Here is a 23,348-nt window from a genome sequence, read left to right on the forward strand (position 1 = left end):
GTAACTTCTGGGCTTCTGTTTCCTCTTCCATAAAACCCTAACTTGCAGAGGGTAAAGAATAGATTAGGAATAATTTATTTATTCAACAAATATAGGGGTTATTAGGAAAAAACTCTAGAGCCAGAGCTAGACAACCTGGGTTTGATTTTTTTTTTTTTTTTAAGGAAGATTAGCCCTGAGCTAACTACTGCCAATCCTCTTCTTTTTGCCAAGGAATACTGGCCCTGAGCTAACATCCATGCCCATCTTCCTCTGCTTTATATGTGGGACACCCACCACAGCATGGCTTGCCAAGTGGTGCCATGTCTGCACCTGGGATCCAAACCGGTGAACCCTGGGCCGCCGAGAAGCAGAACATGCACACTTAACCACTGTGCCACCGGGCTGGCCCCTGGGTTTAAATTTTTAAAGATCCAAGGTGATTCCAGTGGAGCCAAGTTTGGGCCCCTCTGTTGCAGGCTGCTTTAAGGGCTGGATGAATAAGCACCAGCAACAGCACTAGCACAGTGGTTCCCAACGTGCCTGCGCATTGGAGTCTCCTGGAGAACTTCAAAAACTGCTGGGGCCTCTGAGTCACCCCCTAAGATTATGATGTAATTAATCTGGATGTGGCCTGGGCTTTGGAATTTCTTTAAAGATTTCCAGGTAATTTAAGTTTGGGAACCATTTGCCTGGCACCCAGCATTTATTAGGTGATGACAGCTATTGTTGCTAATAGCTGAGTGTCTCCAGTGTTCTTTTTTATTTTTTAAAGATTTTATTTTTCCTTTTTCTCCCAAAGCCCCCCCATACATAGTTGTGTATTTTTAGTTGTGGGTCCTTCTAGTTGTGGCATGTGGGATGCCTCCTCAGCATGGCTTGACAAGCAGTGCCATGTCCACCCCCAGGATCCAAATCGGTGAAACCCTGGGCTGCCGAAGCAGAGTGCATGAACCTAGCCACAGGGCCGGCCTCCTCTCCAGTGTTCTTAACTCTGGTCACACATTTGATTTATCTGAGGAATTCTGAAAAATATCAATGCCTGGAATCCAGGCATCTGTTTTTTTAGGCTCTAATCTTTTTTTTAGCTCCGCGTGGAAATCAGATATACAGCCAGGGTTGTGAGAACCCCTGGACTGGGTGCATAGGAGATAACGGATATGAGCCTAGCACAGCTGGCACCTTGTTAGCAATCAGTAAGTGGAGCCTTTTAGTAAGAAGGGAGGAAGGAAGGATGGATAGATGGGGGGATGGGGGAGTGCAAGGAAGCAGCAGTGGGCAGAGGGCTCAATGGGCAGCCAGGCAACCTCACCCTGGCTCGAACCCTTCTGCCTCAGTCTTCTCTTTTGCAAAAAGGGAAACTAAATAGTTTACCCTTCTTGCCTTCTAGAAATGGCCTGATGGTGAGACTCTTCTCTAGCCTGAGCATGTTTGAGAGTGCTGTGGAAAATCAAAAGCACCTGGGGAACGTTGCTCAGGGTAGCTGGTTTGAGAAGTCGGGATTGGAGCCAAATACCTAGAGCTTTTCCCTCCCGTTAAATGAAGACAGTTTCCAGAACGTGTGTCAGATAGTTTGCAAATACTGTCGCATTTAATCCCACGTCAGCTCTGCAGGGTGGGAATCCTATTGTTATCCTTATTTTACAAATGAGGAAATAGTATTCCACTCTATGCCAGGTACTATTCTGATAAGTGCTTTGCATATATTCCTTTATTCTGCTAAAACTATATAAAGGCCCCCTATTTTTAAGGGTTTTTGTTTTTTCTCCCCAAAGCCCCAGTACATAGTTGTATATCCTAGTTGTAGGTCATTCTAGCTCTTCTATGTGGGACGCCGCCACACCATGGCTTGATGAGCAGTGTGTGGGTCCATGCCCAGGATCAGAATTGGCCGACCCCTTGTTCTCCATTTTAGAGACAAGGCAAAAACAGCACAGAGAGGTTAAGGGACTTGCCTGAGGTCATATACTAGTGTGTGAAGTCTGAGCTCTGACTCAAGTCATCTGATTTCAGAGTCCCTGCCCTTAACCGCAGGTCTTCTGCCCTGAGCACTTGCTGTATGCTGGGCCCTGAGTATTTATAGGCATGATTTCATTTCAACCTTCAAAGCTTTGAGGAGGAGATGCAGGCTCAGCAAGGTGAACTAAGTCGGTTGGCTGAGCTCTCGCAGCTGCCAGGGGTCTGATCCCGCTGCTCCTCACCACCTGCTCTCTGTCGCCACAGAACCTGAAGGCGGCTAACACGGACCCCACGGCCCCGCCCTACGACTCTCTGTTGGTGTTCGACTACGAGGGCAGTGGCTCCGACGCCGCCTCCCTGAGCTCCCTCACCTCCTCGGCCTCGGACCAGGACCAAGACTATGACTATCTGAACGAGTGGGGCAGCCGCTTCAAGAAGCTGGCGGACATGTACGGTGGTGGCCAGGACGACTAGGCCTCCCTGCCAGCAGGCCAGGGACTAAACGTCAGGCCGCAGCTGCATCTCCAGGGGTCTCAGTCCCCACCGCGGCCAAGGACTCTGGAACGTGTTGAGAAGTGGCCTTAGTGACTTGGAGGGAAGAGGCCTCGAGGCTGACATTATTATGGGGGTTGGTTTCTAAGCCTTTGAGAATGGAGGCACACGGGCAGTTTGCCCTCAGCACTGACCACCTCTCGGCCTAGGCCGGGGTGGCCTCGGAGGCGAATTTCCGGGAGCCTCTCCCCTGCCGTAAAATGCTCAGCCCTGTGTCCTGGGCCTGGACTGCCTCTGATGCCCCCGTGATGACCTTCTTTCTGGAATGGACCCTTCTCCTTAGAAAGAGGCCTCTCATTGCAACCTGGATTTTTTTTTTTTTAATGCTATTTTCAAAAAGTTAGAGGTGGGTCCTCAGCCATCCCCTGGAGTCCTCCAGAAGCCCAGGCCAGAGCTGCTTGGCTCGCTGCATTTCTCTCTGATCTCCGGGCCCCGAGGCCTCCTGTTTGAGTGGATCACTGCGTTTTTATACTGAGTGCGTCTAGGTTGTCCTTTATTTTTTATTTTCCCTATCGAGTGCTGTAGATGAAGGGTGATGACAATCGTGTAAATGTACTAGAACTTTTTTATTAAAGGAACTTTTCCCAGAGGTGTCAGGGGAGTGAACTTTTTTTTTTTATAGCATCTTTATCGACATGTAATTCACACACCATACCATTCACCCATTTCAAGTGTACAATTCAATAGTTTTTAGAATTTTCAATGTTGTTCCAGGGGAGTGAGTGAGCGCGTGCTTTTAACCCTGCCAGCTTCCCCCCAGCTTCCTCCTGATGGGATGGTTGACGTGCGCAAGTGGGGCACACCTGCCCTCCTCCCGCCGTATTCAGAGTTGCTGGTCTGTGTGAGGGAACCATTCACCTCCTCACCGCCGGGCTGCGCCCCACCAGAGCTGCGGCGACGTCTTTTCTGTGCTCTCACGTGGGGCAGAACGTGAAGATTTCTCTTCTGTGCTGTGGGCTCGATGCTTGGGGAGGATCCGACTCTTCTACTTCCTAGCAAGTCTCTTACCCTCTACCTGCCTCGGATTTTTCATGTGTAACATGGGGAGTTTTTATGGAGATAAAGTGAATTAATATCCGGCACACAGTAGGTGCTATTTGTGTTCATTGGTGACAGCTACCATTTATGCAGTACTTTCTAGGCCTGGACAGCTCTTAACTTCAATGATTTCCTTTAAACAAATCCTCACGATCACCCTCTGAGGGGCTTTTCCTCCTTTAAAGAATGGCCTCAGTGTATTTTTTTTAAATGACACCTGATCATCATCAAAATCAAGCCAGACAGAAAATTAGAGAACTCACCCGGGATGTCACTGAAATTGGAACATTCCTCACAATACCAGGGCACAGATGCAGGAAGAAGGATGAAGAGGCAGCAAGGATAGGGCAATTCCATGTGTGCCTTTGTTAAAGCGAAGTTTAAAATTTTTCTTCGCAATAGACGTGAAGAATCTAACGCGAAGCTGAAAGGATTGCTGACGTTGAACTCAGTATTTCCGTCCTGCGAGAGTGAGTCGTCCTTTACAGCTGGTACTCAGAGTCCAGTCCCTGGACCAGCAGCATCAGCATCACCTGCCGGATCAGACCCTGCAGGCAGGGCCCTGCAGTCTGTTTTAACAAGCTTCCAGGTGATGCTGATGCACATGCAGGTTTGAGGCTCTGAAGGATGAAGCGGAGGGCGTCTGGAAGCCTCAGACCCTGGATGGGGAAGTCAGATGGTAACTAAGTCGGGTAAGAAATCTCACCTGTCCTTGGTCCACAGCGTCTTAGCCCACAGTCAAAGCCACCTCCCGCCTCTTCCTAGAGCTGCTCCCCCGGATCCTGCGGCCTCATGTCTCCCGCTACCAGGGCCCTGCTGCTCTTGCTGATAAGGTTGTGCGGGAGGATTAGGTGTCTCAACCAGCCAACACCTGCTGCCCCTTAAACTCCTCTCTGAGGAGCCTGCAACCCTATCTTCGGCCGAGGCTAATAATAAAACCAAACAGCTACTGTGCAGGCTGGCCTTCCTCCCTGAGATTTTTCGAGGGAGTCGAGGAGGAAAAGGAGCCTTTCCTAGCCAAGCCTGGTCTCTGGATGGATCTAGATTCCCTTGGCAATGGCACCAGTCACCGGCCTCTGAGCGATTTGGAAGAAGGAGCCTGGGCTCTGTGAGGCGGAAGGATATCACGTCTCTCACTCAGGGCCTGCTTCTCACCTGAACTATAAATCTTAGGATGTGGTCTTTTGGTTTTTTTTTCAACTTCTTACTTATTTACTTATTTTTGAAGAAGATTAGCCCTGAACTAACATATGCCACCAATCCTCCTCTTTTTTGCTGAGGAAGACTGGCCCTGAGCTAACATCCGTGCCCATTCTCCTCTACTTTACATGTGGGATGCCTACTACAGCATGGTGTGCCAAGCGGTGCCATGTCCGCACCTGGGATCCGAACTGGCGAACCCGGGGCCGCTGAAGCGGAACATGCAAACTTAACCACTGCACCAACGGGCCGGCCCCAAGATCTGGTCTTTAGGGCCTATAACACGAAGTCACAATATTTGCAGCTGGTAAATAGTCACCAGTGCTAACCACTCAGAGTGGGTGCTAACTGTAAATAACCAGTTCGTCTAGTCATACCAACAGGGACCACCTGAATGTTTGACTTCGCATACCCTGAATGTTAATCCTTCACATTTTGTGATTCAGGGGTTGGGTTATTTCCTTCCGATCTTTGTTTTCCCCCATGCAGTACATACACATGTTGCATTATATCTTTTCATAACAGGACATACAAGGAGGTTGCCTTATTGTCTCCAACACATCCAGTTTTGATGTTAGCATTTATTTAATCTTACCGCCATCCGTGGACATTAGTGATTGTAGTTTTTTGCCCTCAACAACGTTAAACTCCCTGGAGCATCCATCTCTGCAGGTGCTTGAAAGCCGGTCCTCCAACAACTGGGGAGGGCGCGGGGCCTGTGGTCCTGGTTGGGATCAAGGCTGCCTGAGTCTGAGTGGAAGGTTCTGTCTCGGATGACAGGTTGGTGCTGAAAGGACCTTGGGCTTATTCTATTAAATGATTTTTTTCCCCAGACTTTTAAAAGCTGAAGCCCCAGAACCCAAATCCAACAAAAAAGGTAATCAAAGTGAGACTTTGGGGGCTGGCCCGGTGGCACATCGGTTAAGGGCGCACGTTCTGCTTTGACGGCCTGGGATTCGCCGGTTCAGATCCCGGGCGGGGACATGGCACTGCTTGGCAAGCCATGCTGTGGCAGGTGTCACACATATAAAATAGAGGAAGATGGGCACGGACGTTAGCTCAGGGTCAGTCTTCCTCAGCAAAAAGGGGGATTGGCAGCAGATGTTAGCTCAGGGCTAATCTTCCAAAAAATAAATAAATAAAAAGTGAGACTTTGTTGGAAGGAGGGGTTGGGGTGCTCAGAGACCCCTCTTGGCCTCCCCTTCCCAATGTTTCTCCTTAAGAACCCCTAAATGCAGAGCATTTTGAAAGTTGCCCCCTGTCCACCTCTGTCATTTTTCAGGTGGAAGGAGATTCTGGAAGCAGGCACCGGCCGAGATCTCTGCAGCGGGGCAGAGACGGGCAGAGCCCAGGCCTTGCTTCACACCAGGCCTTTTCCCTTGTGGCTGGTCTGACAATCTTTTTTCCCTCCTCAAGAGGCTGCAAATAGAACCTGTCTCTTCAGGTGGGCTTTGCCCAGGCCCTCGAGGGGCCTGAGGGAGATGGCTCTCATCCCCGCAAGGTGGGCAAGGAGCTGAGGCCTCAAATTCCTGGCTCCCTGTGTTAGGCTGGACCTTCCTTAACCATGGGTCACACGGGGACACAGCAAGAAGACCCAGGCAGGGAAACACTGAGGGATGGCCAGTCAGGCAGGGAGCCCTGAGGTCAACCATGTGATAGGCCTGCCATTGAAAAGGTGGGGGTGGTCACCCTGGGAAGCCCCTTCAGCAGCCCACACCCCAGATGTCCAGTTTCAGACTCACTGGGGAACTCCATGGGGCCAGCTGCCTTTTGACTAAAGGCAGAGCCTGCCTCCCACTAAAATCCACCGAGGAGGCATGGTTCTAGGGCACAGGTTCAAATCCCAGCCCTTCCAGGCGTGACACCTTAGACAAATCACTTGACCTTTCTGTGCCTCAACTTTCTCATCTGGAAAATGGAGGAGTAAATGAGTTAGTATCTGTCAAGTGCTTAGAAGGCTTCCTGGCATACGAGTGCTGCGTAAGTGTTGTTGTCACTACTCCTGTGGTTGTTGAGGGACTGACAGGGCCAGTTACTGCCCCTTTATCTCCACACTCACAACGTGGGTGGAAACTGCCCTTCCCACCTAAGCCAGACATTCCCAGGCTGCAGAAAGCCACTGCGGTGGCCCGAGCGGCTGTGGTTTCCCTGATGGCCCTTCCCCTCGCACCCGGCAGAGGGCACCATTCACCTGAACCACGGCATGGCCCGCCCCACGAGGTCTGCAGGAAGGGAGGGAGCCCGAGGGCGGAACAGTCACACTGGCTGCCACATACCTTGTACCTTGTCTGGGAGTCTGCTGTGGGCCAGGAACTGCCTCAGGCACTTTGGCGATGACAGTGATGGTGAGAGTGGCAGTGGTGGCAGCAGTGGTCAATACTTACTGGGCAATGACTGGCCATGCGCTTCACATGCATGGAGTCAGTTACACGAATTCTCCCACCTACAACCATGGGGAGGGAGGTTTTATGGTTCTCTTTTTTAAAGGAAATTGAGGGTCAGAGAGATTAATGACCACACATAGCCAGGAATTGACAGTTTTGGGGTCCCGGTCTCCTTGATTCCCAAATATGGGCTCTTTCTGCTGTCAAGAATAAAAAACTCCACTTATGAAGGGGGAGTGGGGGCAGGCAGGCAGGCGGTGGAAGAGGGTCTTCAGTCCCCCCACCCCTCCCATGGCAGAGTTGGGCCCCACCCAACGCTGAGACTCTGAGGCCCTGACACAGGAGAGCCACACGTTTCCAACCACTTCTGGGGGCCCCTTGAGCATATGGGGCATCTCCCCAGGGTTTTTTTAATTCATTTATTTAACAATTTGCTGAGCATGTGTTCTGTACCGGGTACAGTTTTAGGTGCTAAGGATACAGAAAACTGGTCAAAAATCCAGCCCTAATGTATCAGGGCTCCGGGCAAAAATGCGTTTAGGACCCAAGTACCGTAAGAGTCAAGTAAACGGTTAAATAAACGAGACTCTGTCTTGCTACCTGAACAATCCTGTCTTCACGGTGATCAGGAAGGCCAGGTTTTAATCTGGATTCTGGGACACCTAGAGTACTGGGCCCGAATGTGGCTGTACAGACAGTTAGTCCCCAGCCAGGAACAGAGGTCAGTCCACTACTCTACCCACCCAGGCTCCATCCTACACCATGAGGGTCCCTGTGTAGGTGTGTGTCTATGTGTGGACACCCCAGCCCGCGAGTCCAAGCTCCATCCCCAGTCTTCACAAACAGCCTTCCGTTGACCACCCTTGGGGCCTAGAAGTACATACCTGGGCCATGCTGGCCTCCATCAGGACAGACCTGGGAGGGCCTGGGACCATTTGGGCGGGGAATGGTCTAGAGGGCAGGGAGTGGGGCAGGGGTTCTAGCAGTGATGACTCCTTAGCTCCGTGGGAGAGGCAGGAGGACCAGAGCAGGGCCGAGGTCTACGGGCCATCCTGCTGCCATTCAATGAGAGACAGACCATAAACAAGACAAATCAGTCAAACATCTGGTACAGTGAAAGGTGAGGCTATAGAGGAGGATAGGCTGAAACGGCATAGGAAGTAAGGGGCTGGGGTGGGGGTTCAGTTTTAGCAGTCAGAGGAGGCCTTGCTGAGAAGGTGGCATTTGAGCAAAGACTGCAGGATACTGGAGAGCAAGTGTGCAGGTATGCCTAGGTAAAAGGAACAAATGCAAAGGCCCTGAGGCAGGAGTGTACTTGGAGGGGTTCAGCAGGGAGGCCAGTGTAGCTGGAGCAAAGAGAAAGCAAGCAAGGCTGCAGTGGGAGATGAGGTCAAACAGGTAAGGTGTGGGGCCCAGGTGCCCAGTCCTGGACCACCTCCTCCACACCCAGGCAGGAGGTTGGGGTCAGGGCAGGGCCTGGTCCCACAAGCCCTGGGAAAAGGGCTGACTCAGCAAGCTCAGCTCCATCCTGGAGCTGGCGAAACCTGATTCCTCCTCAGCTCCATCCTCAGCCGGGACCTGTCTGGGCCTGCAGGCAGCTGCAGAGCTGGCAGGCAGGAGCTACAAGATTCTTCTCTCTCAGGCCAGTTCCCCCCGCCACCTCCCCCCACCCCCGCAGTGGGAGCCTGTCAGAAAGGAGCCTCAGATTGGGTGGGGCCGAGCCCTGGTGAGGAGTGCGGCCACTACAGGCCACAGATGTGGGTGTGACTTACCAGCCAGACCTCTCTCAGCCTCAGTTTCCTCAAGACAGCCCTTCTCTCAAAGGGCTGAGAGTAGGCCGCTGTGAGAGGATGTTTGCAAAGCACGCAGAGCGGAGCCTGATGTGCTTTGAGGGGTCAGTAAGTGGTAACCGCTATTATTATTGTTCTCGCGGCTTCTGATTAGGCCGTCTCCAAGTTAGGGGTGGACCGGAGCCGCCCGTCCCCTCAGCTACCTCAGCATTGCCGTGCCCGCTGCCCAGCAAGCTGCAGGGCTGTGGGGGGCCTGGGAGGAATCTGAGAGGGGATGGGTGGGTCAGGAATGCTCGGGCCGGGTTCCATCTCTCCCGTCCCCGCTGCCTTCCCGTAAGCCAGGGCGGGCTGGGAGGGCAGGGCAGGCCTCTGTGTGTCACCTTGGAACCTGACAACTGAGGCCTTCTGGGGAGACGAGGAAGTAATTACAGCGATCGTCATCATTAGGGCTTCTGTGAGTTATGCACTTACGGTGTGCCAGGCAGCCGGCTGAAGCTTCACTCCGATTCCAACCGAAGTTTAAAATGTCCCGTGAGGCTCTACGTGATCGCACCCCGTTGCTCTGGGCCCTCGCCTCCTGCTCTCTCCTCACTCACACCGTTGTTCTGGCAACGTCAGCCTCCTGCTCTTCTCGGAACAGTGCAGGCTGGCTCCACCTCAGGCTTTTGCATTTGCTGTGCCCTCTGCCTGGCGTGCTGTTCTCCCAGATATCTCATGGCTCCCTCACCTCCCTCAGGCATCACCCAAATGTCAGCTGTCAGATTCTACCCTTGAATTACCCTCTTTAGAATTGCAACCCCACCCCCACACACCGTGCCTGTTTTTCCAGAGCATCTATTACTTCTCGCCAGACGGTAGGATCTATTTTATCTATTGGTCCTGTTTAGCGTCTTTCTCCTCCCTCCCCATCCTCCGCTTTGAGGATAAGCTCCATGTGGACAGGGATTTTTTTTTTAAGATTTTTTTTTTCCTTTTTCTCCCCAAAGCCCCTGGTACATAGTTGTATATTTTAGTTGTGGGTCCTGCTAGTTGTGGCATGTGGGACACCACCTCAACATGGCCTGATGAGCGGTGCCATGTCCGCGCCCAGGATTCGAACCGGCGAAACCCTGGGACGCCGAAGCAGAGCATGAACTTAACCACTCGGCCACGGGGCCGGCCCCCAAAGGGATTTTTGCGTCTCTCCTCTGCCACATCCCCAACCTATAGAATACTGCCCGGCACGTAGTAGGTACTCAAGAAATATTTGTTGAATAAAAGGGCTTTAGAACCCTCCGAAGCAGGTTTTATCAATTCCTTTTGGGAAATGAGGAAACTAAAGCCCAGGGAGACAGGGTAAGTCACCCATGGTTATGCCCAGGTGCTAAGCCGCAGAGCCGAGAGGACCCAGGGCCACCATGTGGGACATCGCGTCTAGTCCTGACAGCAGTCCCAAGAGTGGCTGTGGTCATCCCGTTTTACAGAGGAGCACACTGAGGCTGGAGAAGGGCAGAGGTGGGCCATGAAGCTGGCTGTGCCTGTTCTGAACAAGCCGTTGTTCCCTAGAATGCAGGCTGTGTGCCCGTGGTGGGATGTGAGATTGTTACTGAGCCCTAAGGGACCGGGGCCCTGCAAGTGGGTCCTTTCGCCTGGAGCTGCTCACACCAATAGAACGGACCCAGGTTGGGCATAGCAAAGCAGAAACATTGTTCATTGATCAATGAATGGAGGAGACAGGGCTCGTGCTCTAAAACACCTTCTCCTGAAGGGAAGGTGAGCAGGGTTCTTATGGGTGGGATATGACAGGGGAAAGGTCTTCAGTCATCACTCGGGGCGGGGCATTTGGAGCATGTACAGAGCTTCCTTTCTTGCACACAGCACCTTTTGCACACGTTTCCTTTTGAACACGTTTCCTTTTGAACATGGTACCCCGTCGCCATCTTGGACCTTTCTGGTTTGGACTGGTTCTGCCATTTGGCCACCTGGCATTGTTCTGCCTTGCTTCCTATAAGCAAGTACAACTTAAAAACAAGCATTAGAGGGGCTGGCCTGGTGGCACCACGGTTAAGTTCACACATTCTCCTGCGGTGGCCTGGGGTTCACCAGTTCAGATCCCGGGTGCAGACATGGCACTGCTTATCAAGCCATGCTGTGGTAGGGGTCCCACATATAAAGTAGAGAAAGATGGGCACGGATGTTAGCTCAGGGCTAATCTTCCTCAAAAAAAAAAAAAAAAAAACAAGCATTAGACGTGGAAAATGTTTTAGTGACTTCCTTGGGTGACAAGATGATCTTAGGTGATACATGAGCAAGATATTAAAGTATGAAATGACCCTGAATCTCCAGAGAGAAAGTTATTCCATTTTCAGTTTTCTTTCACTCCTTCTGCTTGTGTCAAGGAGAGATTTGCCCGTTTTTGTGCTTAGCAAGTCTTGAAGGACTTTTAACACTCACAGTTTCCTCCCTTAACCAAGGAGAGAAGGCCTAGAATTTAACAGCATTGTTCTGTTGTCATTGTTTTTGTTTTTTTTTAAACACCATTTTATTTTATTTTTTTAAGATTTTATTTTATTTTTTCCTTTTTCTCCCCAAAGCCCCCCAGTACATAGTTGTATATTCTTACTTGTGGGTCCTTCTAGTTGTGTCATGTGGGACACCGCCTCAGCATGGCTTGATGAGCGGTGCCATGTCCACGCCCAGGATTCGAACTGACGAAACACTGGGCCACTGCAGTGGAGCGCGAGAACTTAACCATTCGGCCACGGGGCCAGCCCCCGTTGTCACTGTTTTTATATTTACTTTCTAGTATGGCAAATGATGCTAGCTTTCCATTTACCATATTGTCAATATTTTTCATTTAAAATAAATCTAAGTTTTACACAGTCCATTTAAAGAAACAATATTAAGTAAAGATTAGTGAAGGTAGAACTCAGGGATGCCATAAACGGTGAAGGTGGTACTTCAAAGAATGAAGCTGGAAAATTTAAATCCATCCTCTGCATTTTATCTGAAAGGTTCTTTCAAAGAGTATTCACTTTCTTTGTGGAGGGCTAATTTACATCCAGAAAGTAAAAGAAGAATTAAGTGCTAATCTGAGTATTAAACTATAGTTCAGGGAAGAGTGAGAGGGAAATTTAGGGGCTGGAAGAAGCTAGTCAGGCTTCCTGGAGGAGGAAGCCCTTTGAGTTAGTCTTGAAGGATGTTGGGAGTTGGATAAGGGGCTGTAAGAAAGGAGGAGAGAAGCAGGAAAAGAATGGTTTATTAGAATTTTAGAATGAAAAAGGAAGGGACTTGAAGAGTCCCATGCTTTCCCTTGCCGTCAACCTGTTGTACAGATGAGAAAACTGAGGCCCAGTTGTGGGTGTAGCAAGGGTAGGAGAGCCCAGTCTGGCTCGGGTCTTAGGATCTTGTTCCAGGAGGAACCCGATGAAGTAGAAAATAAACCAAGCCAAGCTTGAAGGGGTGGGACCGGGGTGGCAGGGTGAGCAGAGATGACAAGGACCAGGGTGGCAGAGTGAGGACGGATGATAAGGGAAGAGGCTTTGGGCTTGAGACAGTAAGGAGCCACGGTGAACTTTGGAAAATGGGAGAAGCCCCAAGAACAGCAGACAGCTCAGCAGAGTGTGAGAGTGTGGGCTCTGAAGCCCCAGTGCCTGGGTTCACGTCGTCCTCTGCCATTTGTGCCAGGTTACGATCTCTCTGGAGCGCCAGTTTCTCCACCCATAAGATGGGGATGACGAGAGTTCCTGCCTCACGGAGTTGCTGAGCAATCAAAGAAGTTAGTGCACATGACACACTTAGAGCAACGCTGAGCACACAGCAAGTACTCAGTAAATGTTAATCCTTATACTTTTTATTGTTTCGTTAACCGCAGGGTGGGCTGGGAAAAAAGGGGAGATTGGAGTGAAGGAGGCTGATCAAAAGGCTGCCACCTCTGTGCCTCAGTTTCCCCATCCGAATCAGCTGCTCTCTAAGGGTTCTCCTTTCGCGCTCCATGATGGGCGGAAGCCCACAGAGCCCTGAAAAGAACAGCTGCTAGAACTTGGTGGCTGCCTCAGCACTCAGCAGATGTTTGCTGAGCCCCTGCTGAGCGCCAGGCCCTGGGCCAGGCCCTGGGAAACATCAAAGATCCGGACAGCCCTGCCCCCTGCCCACGCCTCCTTCACGAAGCTCTAGCCTGGGGGAGGAGACAGGGAGCATCCAGGTGATTACAGTGCAGGCGATGCCACCCTGACCTGGTGTGGAGTCAGGGAGGGTTTCCCCAAAGAGGTGACACCCAAGCTGAGACCTGAGGGCTGTCAGAGAGTTTACCATGGTCTGGGGAAGGAGATTAGGAGGAACCGTGTAGGCTCAGCCGGGGGAGGGGTATGACCAAATTGGTGCTCTAGAATGATCTCTCTGGTGTGTGTCCTAAACACTTGCATCCATGCAAAATTCCAGATGGACAAGGCCATTCACCATTGTTGCACTGTCTGTAACAGCAAAAGACTGGCAACAACCCTTAGTCCATCAGTGCGGGGCTGCTTAAATAAACTCTGCCGTATTCACAGCGTGGAATATTCTGCAACTGAGAATAAAGAATGGGGAAGCTCTTTATGTACCGATGTGGAAAGTTCTCCAAGGTATCTTGTCAAGGGAAAAAGCAAGCTGGAGGGCAATGTGTAAAGTGTGCTAACTTTTGTGTAAAAACAGAGGAGGAAAATGAGAATATAAGAATTTTTTACTTAAATATGCAGAGAGAAACTCTACAACGGCGCCATCCAGTAGAATTTTCTGTGGTGATGGAAATATTCTATATTTGTGCTGACCAATACTGTAGCCACTAGCCACAAGTGGCACTTGAAATGTGGCTCACGTGACTGAGGAACTGATTTCTTTTTGTTTTTAATTTTTTTTTTTAAATTCTTTCTCCCCAAAGCCCCCCAGTACATAGTTGTATATTTTAGTTGTAGGTCCTTCTAGTTGTGGCATGTGGGTTGCCGCCTCAGCGTGGCTTGATGAGCAGTGCCATGTCCGTGCCCAGGATCTGAACCAGCGAAACCCTGGGCCGCCGAAGCGGAGCGCGTGAACCTAACCACTCAGCCACGGGGCCGGCCCCTGATTTTTTTACTTCATTTAATTTACTTTATTATCAAATTTAAAGCTAAACAGCCACATGTGGCAAGTAACCTTGGACAGCAAGGTTCTGGAAGAATACAGAAGAATCTCGTAGCAGTAGCTCACTGTAGGGAGAGGGCTGGGAATTAATGAGGTGGATGATTGACAGGAGGGGCTTTATACCTTTTTTGTGTTTTGTTATTTTTGAACTATGTGAATGCTTTACCTGGCCCAAAAGTTAGATTTGAAAAAAGAAAGGATGGAAGGAATGAGTGATTGGGGGGAGCAGGAGAGGGAAGGTGGTGGAGCCCTCGGCTGCAGTGTGGAGAATGGATTGGAAAGGGAGACCAGTGTTCAGCCGGGCTGCTGGCAAGAAAGAGGCAAACTCGAAAGACTGACTGAGGAGAGTTAGTGGAGGTGCTACTGACAGCAGTGGGCGTGGTCGCAGGGTTTCGTAATCTAAGCACTACTGATATCTGGGAGGGATAAGTGTTGTGGGGGCCATCCTGTGCTTGTGGGATGTTTAACAGCATCCCTGACCTCTACCTACTAGATGGCAGTAGCACCTCTCCCCACTTGTGACAACCAGAAATTTCTCTAGATATTGCCAAATGTCCCCAGAGGGGTAAGATCATCCCTGGTTGAGAATCACTGGGCTACATAACCAGCCACTGTGAAGTAGCCAGGCATCCTGGGGCTAGCACATGGGAAGCCATTTCCACCCTTAGGCCTCGTGGAGCAAGGGGAGGAAATGACATTTCAGATCCCAGTGAGAGCTGGAGCCATGAAAGAGGGTCCCCTGACAGGAGCTGTGGCTGTAGATTGCAGAACACAGCCGCTGCCAGACCTCAGCCTGGCAGGGACGAGGTGGTAAAGTTGAACTCGCTCTCCTCCCAGCCCGTTTTCTTTCAGGTTCCTCCCCTCAATTTAACCAGCCAAAAGCAGAAAACAGGGGAGCTGGGGGTGGTGTGGTCCATACAGGTCGGCCTCCTAGGACACAGAGCTCGAGGGAGACGGGAAGAGAATGGATCTGGTGGGCAAAGGGGAATAAACCAGCACGGAAGACGTTGCCGTCATCCAAGTAGGGGTGATGGTGGCTGGGATAAAGGTGGTGGTGAGTGATGGACAGAAGTGAGTGGATTGGGGGATATTTGGGAGGGAGGATTCTGTGGCTGATCAGATGTGGGCAGTGAGTGAGAGGAAGGAGTTAAGGGTAAGATGTTCAGGTTTCTAGCCTGGGCAACTGGGTTGATAATGGTGCCATTTTCTGAAATGAAGACAGAAGAGCAAGTTGGCAATGATGAGTTTGATTCTGAGCATGCCTTGGGTTTGAACATTTTGAGGTGCCTACAGGACGTGTAAACGGAGATGTTCAGATGCAGTGAGGTTATACAGGCGTGGGGTTCTAGAGAGGGATCTGGACCGCACGCAGGCCACGGGACCCTGGAAGGGAGGGGCATTAGTGCCAGCTTCCCACAGCCTCTGTCATGCTTCCCACTAGAGATGGGAGAGGGAAGTTGCCACCAGCTGGAGAGGAAGGAACAGAAAGGGTGAAGGAAAAGTGGTGGGTCCCACACCACGAACGGAACTCACATCTTTTATTTCATGTTTCTCTCCTCTCTGGGGTGGTTCCCCTGGACGAGAAGTCAAAGCTGAGGGGCGAGACCTGAGTGCAGGATATGAAGGAGAGAGCTTCAGGGACGCTGCCTGTGTGATCAGGCAGCTGAGGGGAAGGAGCAGGAGGAACAAACCACCCCGGCTATCCCTGAGGCTTCCTGGCAGGCCCAGCAGTCAGAAAGCTTGGGGACAAAGGAAGCAGGAAGCCACTGGGCCAACCCCAGGACTGAAGATCTAAGACAGCACCCTCAATCCCGGGTGACTCCTTGAATCAATGAGTCTAGAAAGGTTTCAATAAGAGCAGCTGAAGAGCTGTGAATACGAGTGGCCAATCAGAACTTCAAAAGGAAATAATAATAAATAAAGCTATAATAGTAATAGTAATAATGATGATAACAATAATAATAATAATGATAATAATAATGATCCCCTTGTCTTAAGAGCTTTCTAAAAGCCAGGTAGGGGGCCAGCTCGGTGGTGCAACAGTTAAGTTCGCATGTTCCACTTTGGCTGCCCCCGGGTTTGCCGGTTTGGATTCCAGGCACAGACATGGCACCGCTTGTCAAGCCATGCTGTGGCAGGCGTGCCACGTATAAAGTAGAGGAAGATGGGCACAGATGTTCACTCAGGGCCAATCTTCCTCAGCAAAAAGAGGAGGATTGGCAGAGGATGGTAGCTCAGGGCTAATCTTCCTCAAAAACAAAATAAAATTAAATTAAATTAAAAAATTAAAAAAATAAATTGGAAAAATAAATAAATAAAAGCTAGCTGGTGTGCAGAGCACTTTCTTTTATCTCACTCCAATCAGGTGACCAGAGAAGTCTACTCTTTCTCAGATGCAGAGCCAATAATATTCATTGTGCCCTGTGACAAGGACATGATGATCCCCATTTGACAGGTAAGGAAATTGGGGAAACTTGGCTTAGATTTGAACTCGAGACCTCCCAGTTCCAAGGGTCTTACTCAGTCCACTTCTAGGCGCGGGGCATCCTCCTCCCTCCCATACCGCCTTCCTCCTCCCTCTGCCGCTGGTCCTGCCACTCCCCCTTGGCCAATTTTCCCTCCTCCTCCTCCTGAGATCCCCCCACCTTCCCTCCCTCTCCATGTCTCTATGGAAATGAAGTCGAGATTGTTTTTGGTGGACTACACTTTATGATCCTTGAGAAATACTTTAAATGTTGATCTCATGTATTGTTTCCATTAAGGAAAAAACAATAAAAACAAGTCATTTCACTTTTATACATCACTCTCTTATTTCCTGTAATAATTCAGTTGACCCTCAATAAAGGGGAGCAGTTTCCCTAATCCTAACCAACAAGCGTATCGTGTTGCTCTTGCTCCTGCTGGCTGGGGTCAGGAGCGGGTTTATTTTTCCAGGGATATTAGACATCTCGGCTCATGGGCCACCAGGAAATACTTCAGGGTTCTGATTTCAAGTGTTTTAGAGGGCTGCTTACAAATGCTCCACTTGTCCTCTCTGTGCCCACCAGATTTCTTCCGTGGACAATTACAGGGGTCTTTGAGCTGTGCTGCCGCCCCAGGACTCCTCCCCCATCTGTGCCAGAGTGAACTTTCCAGAACACAGATCTCATCATGTGTCATTTCTCCACTTAAACACTTCTGTTCCGTTCCTATGACCTACTAGATGAAGTCCAAGTGGCCTGTCATGTGAACCCTCCAGACCCTGGCCTCAGTTGATCTTACAGCCTTAACTTCTGCCCTCCCATTACCTCACCCCAGGTACAGCCCCCACGAACCATGCTGGACAGTTCACCCTTCCTGGAATGGAGACTTTCCTCTTGCCTCACCTTTGCTTGTGCTCTTCCCCTACCTGGGCTGCCTTTCCTTCTCACCCCAGCCCTCCCCAGATCTAATAAAGTCCTACAAGCATTTCCTCTGCAAAGCCTTCCACAATCCTGGGAGTGTCCGAATTAGCTGCTCCCTTGATGTTTTGTTCTTTCGTCCAGTAGATCTCATCAGAGGCTGGCCCTTAGGTGTTTCGTGTCTATCTCCCCAGTTAGATCTTAAGCTCACTGAGGGCCTCTGCCTGATGATCTCCAGCTGGCACTCTCAGCCCTGGCACCAAGCACAGTTCCTGGGACCCAGGCAAGTGCTGAGAAATTGCTGAACTGAAATCTGAGACCAAAAAAAACTCTGAATCCCATCTTCACATTTCCAGTAAAGGGAGTTAATGGCTGGTCTCTCATCTCTCAAAGCTGCTTTGCCTCTCCTTTAGCCTACAAGAGATTTGGTTCCTGCTGTGATGTAACTTCTTCCAGGAAGTCGTCCAGGTTTGACATCCTTTCTAAAAGAGTCTCCTTAGACCTGCATTAACGCGCTCATCACCCTGAAGTGTAAATGCCTCCTTACCTGTCCATCTCCCCCACCAGCAGGAGGACACCTTGAGGGCTGGGGCTGTGGGGCTAGCCCAGGGCAGGTACTGGGTGAACAACTGTAGAGTGCTTTCAGCGCATCAAATGTGTTTTGAGCACTTAATGTGTACTAATTCATTTATGGGTCAGAACAAGCCAATGAGGTGGGTGGTGTTAGCCCCATCACACAGCGGGCAAACTGAAGCTAGAGAGGCTCTAAACTTCCCCAAAGTCAAACAGCTAGGAAGTGGAGGAACAAGGGTTTTAATCCAGGCCACCTGGCTCCAGAGTCAGCTCTTACCCGCTGCACGACAGTAATTGCATAACTGAGTGAACGGAAGTGGGGAGGTGGGGTCAACGCCCAAGCAGCCCGGGCACACCCTGGACTCCCGCTCATCTTCCCCCAGGAGACATAGTCCCACGCCAGTCTGCAGGGAGTTGCCCAAATGCAGGGCCAAGATCCGTACTAATGAAGCGTTCTTGGCGAAGAGGGTTTTAATAAAGACTTGTTGTTCTCCTCTGCCCTCAGCAGCCACCCCATTTCCTGCTGCCCCATAAGGAGGTCCTGGGAACGGGTAACGTTGCTTTGCTGACAAATAACCTCTGGAGTAGCTTTCGGAACAAAAGACATCGCAGCACCAGGCCCACTGCCAGATCTCTCAGACTGTCACCTCTCTGCCTGCTGGTGGGCACCAAAGATGGCTCAGAAACCTGAAATATGCACATCATCTTTGACCCAGTAACTCTGCTTGGAGAAATTTATCCTGAAGACCTAGCCAGACAATTAGAGATCCTCGTAACATTGTTTATAAGAATATTCACTGGAAAAAACCCAGGTCCATAAAAAAGGGAATTAGTTTAATAAATTATAGGCATTTAAACAGTGGGAAATTACATCATTATAGCCATTAAGATACTATTGGGAATCCATATTTATGGCTGTGGCAGGCTGTCTGTGAACTGCTGTTGAGTGAAAACACAGTACTTTATAGACTAGGTAGAGAAAGGCGGTTTATTCCTGAAGGAGACACAGAAAGTGGTAACAGTAGTTCCTTTGGGGAGGGGAACAAAGCCGCTGAGGGACCTGAGAGGAAGACTTACTTTTTTTTTTTCCCAAGCTTTTTTGTAGAGTCTTTATTTATTTATTTATTTATTGAGGAAGATTAGCCCTGGGCTAACTACTGCCAATCCTCCTCCTTTTGCTGAGGAAGACTGGCCCTGAGCTAACATCCATGCCCATCTTCCTCCACTTTATACGTGGGATGCCTACCACAGCATGGCTTTTGCCAAGCGGTGCCATGTCCACACCTGGGATCTGAACCGGCGAACCCTGGGTCACCGAGAAGCGGAACGTGCGAACTTAACCCCTGCACCACCGGGCCGGCCCCAAGGAAGACTTACTTTTTAATTTTTAATGCATTTCACGTGACAGAATTAGAGTACTCATAATCTCCGATTCACGATACACTTTGTATCATTGGTGTGTGCATGTCTAGTTTTCAATTTGATTCATTTATTCACTTATTTTTAACTCTCCACCCAACCCAAGGACTAGAACATAACAACAACCTATATCTACCTGTGGGGCCCTTCTCTGTCCCACCCCACCACATCCCCAAGAGACGACCAGTCTTCTGATGTTGTGTTTTTCCTTCCCTTGCTTCTTTTGTGTAGTTAATCACATATATGCATAAGGCCTAAATATACTGTTTTGTTTTTTTTTTTTAAAGATTGGCACCTGGGCTAACAACTGTTGCCAATCTTTTTTTTGTGTGTGTGCTTTATTTCCCAACCACCCCCCATACACAGTTGTATATCTTAGTTGCAGGTCCTTCTAGTTGTGGGATGTGGGACGCCGCCTCAACGTGGCCTGACGAGCGGTGCCATGTCCGCGCCCAGGATCCGAACCACTTAACCACTCGGCCATGGCGCCAGCCCCTATACTGTTTACTTTAATTATTTCTAACTTTTATAAAAAGAGTATCATACGGTCCAGAATCTTTTGGAACTAGTTTTTCCATTCAAAGTCGTATTATTAAGATTCATTCATGCTGTGGTGTGTAGCTGCAGTCCATTCATTGTTTTATTGCTTTGTTTTTCCATTGTATGAATATATGACATTTTTAAAACCCATTATCCCGTCAATGGACATCTGGGTTTTTCCAGATTTTTGCTATTATGAATAATGCATCTAGGAATATTCTTGTACAGTCTCCTCTGGCACATGTTTCTGGTGTTTTCTCTGGTTAAATGCTGAGGGATGGACTCTCCAAGGTGTAGAGTTTGTGAATGTTCAGGTTGACTAGAATTGTACCAATTTACACTCCCACCAGCACATCAAAGGGGCGCTGTTGGGCCAGTCTGGTGGTGCAGTGGTTAAGTTCATATGCTCTACTTCAGTGGCCTGGGCTTCACAGGTTTGGATCTGGGCACAGACATACACACTGCTCATCAAGCCATGCTGTGGCGGCATCCCACAGACAAAATAGAGGAAGATTGGTGCTGATGTTAGCTCAGTGACAATCTTCCTTAAGCAAAAAGAGGAAGATTGGCACAGATGTTAGCTCAGAGCGACTCTTCCTCAGCAAAAAGAAAAGAAAAGAAAAAGAATGAATTATGAATATATGGAACAACATGAATGAATCTCAAAAGCATTTCGCTAAGAGAAGGAAACTAGATACAATGGACCTCATAGTGTATGATTCCATTTCTATGCCATTCTGGAAAAGGCAAACTACAGGGACAGAAAAGAGCTCAGTGGTTGTCTATGGCTAGGGGGGCACAGAGAAGTTGTCTACCAAGGGCACAGGGAATCTTCTGGCCTGATGCGACTGTCCTACATCTTCCGTAGAGTGGTAGATGTGTGGGTGTCTGTCAAAAGCACAGATCTGTACACCAAAAAGGGTGAATTTTACTATATGTGAAGCATAGTTTAATTTTTAAAAATGCAGAAAAAACAGAGAGGACTTGAGATCTCTGAAGTTCTGGGCACTGAGGAAAAGGGGGTTTCCCGTGTGTACCCTGACTCAGCTCTTTGTAGAACCTTCTTAAAATCTGACGCCTGCCTGGCTCAAGCTGAGAGCTCCGTCTCAGAATTGCTGGTGACCTTGGGCAGGTAACTCTCGCTCCCGGAAAACTCAGCTCCTTCCCCCAGAGAGGAAGGAGGACGCTCTGATAATCTCGAAAAGTGCGCAAACAAGTGTCTAGCAAGCACTGACGCTCTGCCAGGCTACCCACGAAGCGTTACATACGTTCTTTCACATAGCAGGAATAATAACGAGGAGGAGGAGAATGTTTTTAAAAAGTTCTTTATTGAGCATTTATATGTACTTAGTGCTTTTGCAGGTATTAGTTGATTTAATCCTCACACCACTCCTAAGAGGTGGGAACCCCTGTTCCCTCCTTTTTGCTAAGGAGGAAACCTAGGCACCAGGTGGTTACATAACTTGCCAAGATCAACACAGCCCAGTATCCCCAGGACTTGAACCCAGCCCTCTCCCACCAGGGCCCAAGCTCTTCCCCATCACGCTGGGTCAATGATGTGCCTTAGGTGAGCTCTGTAACAGCCTCACAGAGTCTGGGTCAGAAAGGACCTTGCATTTTATCTAGTTCAGTTTTGTTTTGTTTTGTTTTGTTGTTGTTGTTGTTGTTGTTTGAGGAAGATTAGCCCTGAGCTAACATCTGCTGCCAATCCTCCTCTTTTTGCTGGGGAAGACTGGCCCTGAGCTAACATCCATGCCCATCTTCCCCTACTTTATATGTGGGATGCCTACCACAGCATGGTTTGCCAAGCGGTGCCATGTTTACACCCAGGATCCGAACCGGCGAACCCAGGGCCATCAAAGCAGAATGTGTGCACTTAACTGCTGTGCCACTGGGCCAGCCCCTAGTTAAGTTTTTTAACTGCAGGTCTCCAGCGGTTAATGAGGCTTCAAATCTATTCACTGGGTCAGGATTGCTTCTTTTAAAAATGAAAAAGAATAAAATAGAGTAGAACAAAAGAAAATAGAAAATATCAGAGTATATCGTGCATAGGAAAGTAAGTGTTGTAGTGTAAAAATTCCATTTCAGTGTATGTGTCCCAGCACAGTGTAAAATGTATTGCTTTCTGGGGGTCCTGATCAGGAAAGTTTGCACACTGGTCTGATCTATTTTAAAGTGTCTGAGACTGAGTCTCAGAGAGAGGAAGCCACCTGCCCAAGGGCACACAGCCAGCCTAGAGTCAGGTAGTCCTGGCTCCCATGGCAATAACCATTCAATCATTCATTCATTCAACAAATACTTACCTCGGCCTGCTCTGGTCCAGGCCCCATGCTGGGCACCAGGAATATAATGACAAACAAGACAAACCTGGTCCTGTCCTCCAGGGACCTCAGTCCCCTGAAAGGGATGAGAAGCAGCTGATATGGCACATAATAGCCACTCTTTATACATATGGCTTGTTCTGTGCCAGCCACTGGTCTGAACATGTACTAGCTTACTTGATTCCTAGACAACCCTAAATGGGAGGTCCTATTAACATCATCGAGCCCATATAATAGATGGAGAAATTGAGGCACAGAGGCAGTAACCTGCACATAGCTAGTAAGTGGCAGAGCTAGGATCTGAGCCCTGGGAGCCTGCCTCCAGAGCCTGCATTCTTTTTTTTCTTTTTTTAAAGAACTGTTTTTATTTTTATTTATTTTTTTCTCCCCAAAGCCCCAGTACATAGTTGTATATCCTAGTTGTAGGTCATTCTAGTCCTTCCACGTGGGATGCCACCACAGCATGGCTTGATGAGCAGTATGCAGCCAGTGCCCAGGATCCAAACCGGCAAACCCCCAGCCGCTGAAGTGGAGCACACGAACTTAAGTGGAGCACACGAATTTAACCACGCAGCCATGGGGCCGGCTCCAGAGCCTGCATTCTTAAGCACGACCCAATTCTGCCTTTTGGGTTGTTCTTCAGTATAAGCCACAGCCCAGCAACAGGTCTCAAGGGGATGGGATGGGGGAAAGAGAGGCTCACAAGTGGGGAGAATTTATTGCAAACTTAGCCCTAGCATCTATCCACGGTCAGGCTATTTTGGGCTCTTGGCTTTTAAATTTTACTTTTATAGTTTTTAAGATACTTAGGTCACACCGTGACTAAGTTCCGTCTCCTAAGAGGAACGTCTGGAGGGAACCCAGGCTTTAAAATTGGCATACAGAAGAAGGGAAGTGGCTTCGGGGACTCCAAGCTGGACTGGAGCTGGCTGGCTGGCTCTGGAAAGGTGGGGCCCTGCAGAGGGGCAGGCGCCAGGCAGACCTTGCCTACCACCTTTTGAGCTCCTTCATCGGAGAGGACCTCCCACCCCAGGTGAGTAACCTCCTCCAGGAGCTGGGGGATCATGCTGTAGCTTG

At 49.5% G+C, this 23,348-nt stretch overlaps 1 protein-coding gene across 2 annotated transcripts in view; it reads left to right on the top strand.

Annotated features, from left to right (window-relative positions):
* The window catches only part of CDH3 (cadherin 3), a 56,084-nt gene extending 53,005 nt beyond the window's left edge, over positions 1–3,079 (top strand). For both annotated transcript variants that reach the window (XM_046682648.1, XM_046682647.1), the window contains one exon: positions 2,203–3,079. In XM_046682648.1, coding sequence (XP_046538604.1) covers positions 2,203–2,412 — 210 coding nt within the window. In that variant the 3' untranslated portion in view covers positions 2,413–3,079. The remainder of the gene's footprint in view (positions 1–2,202) is intronic.
* Positions 3,080–23,348: the final 20,269 nt, after the last annotated feature.

This window comes from Equus quagga, chromosome 13, assembly GCF_021613505.1.
Source record: "Equus quagga isolate Etosha38 chromosome 13, UCLA_HA_Equagga_1.0, whole genome shotgun sequence".
Classification (NCBI taxonomy): domain Eukaryota; kingdom Metazoa; phylum Chordata; class Mammalia; order Perissodactyla; family Equidae; genus Equus; species Equus quagga.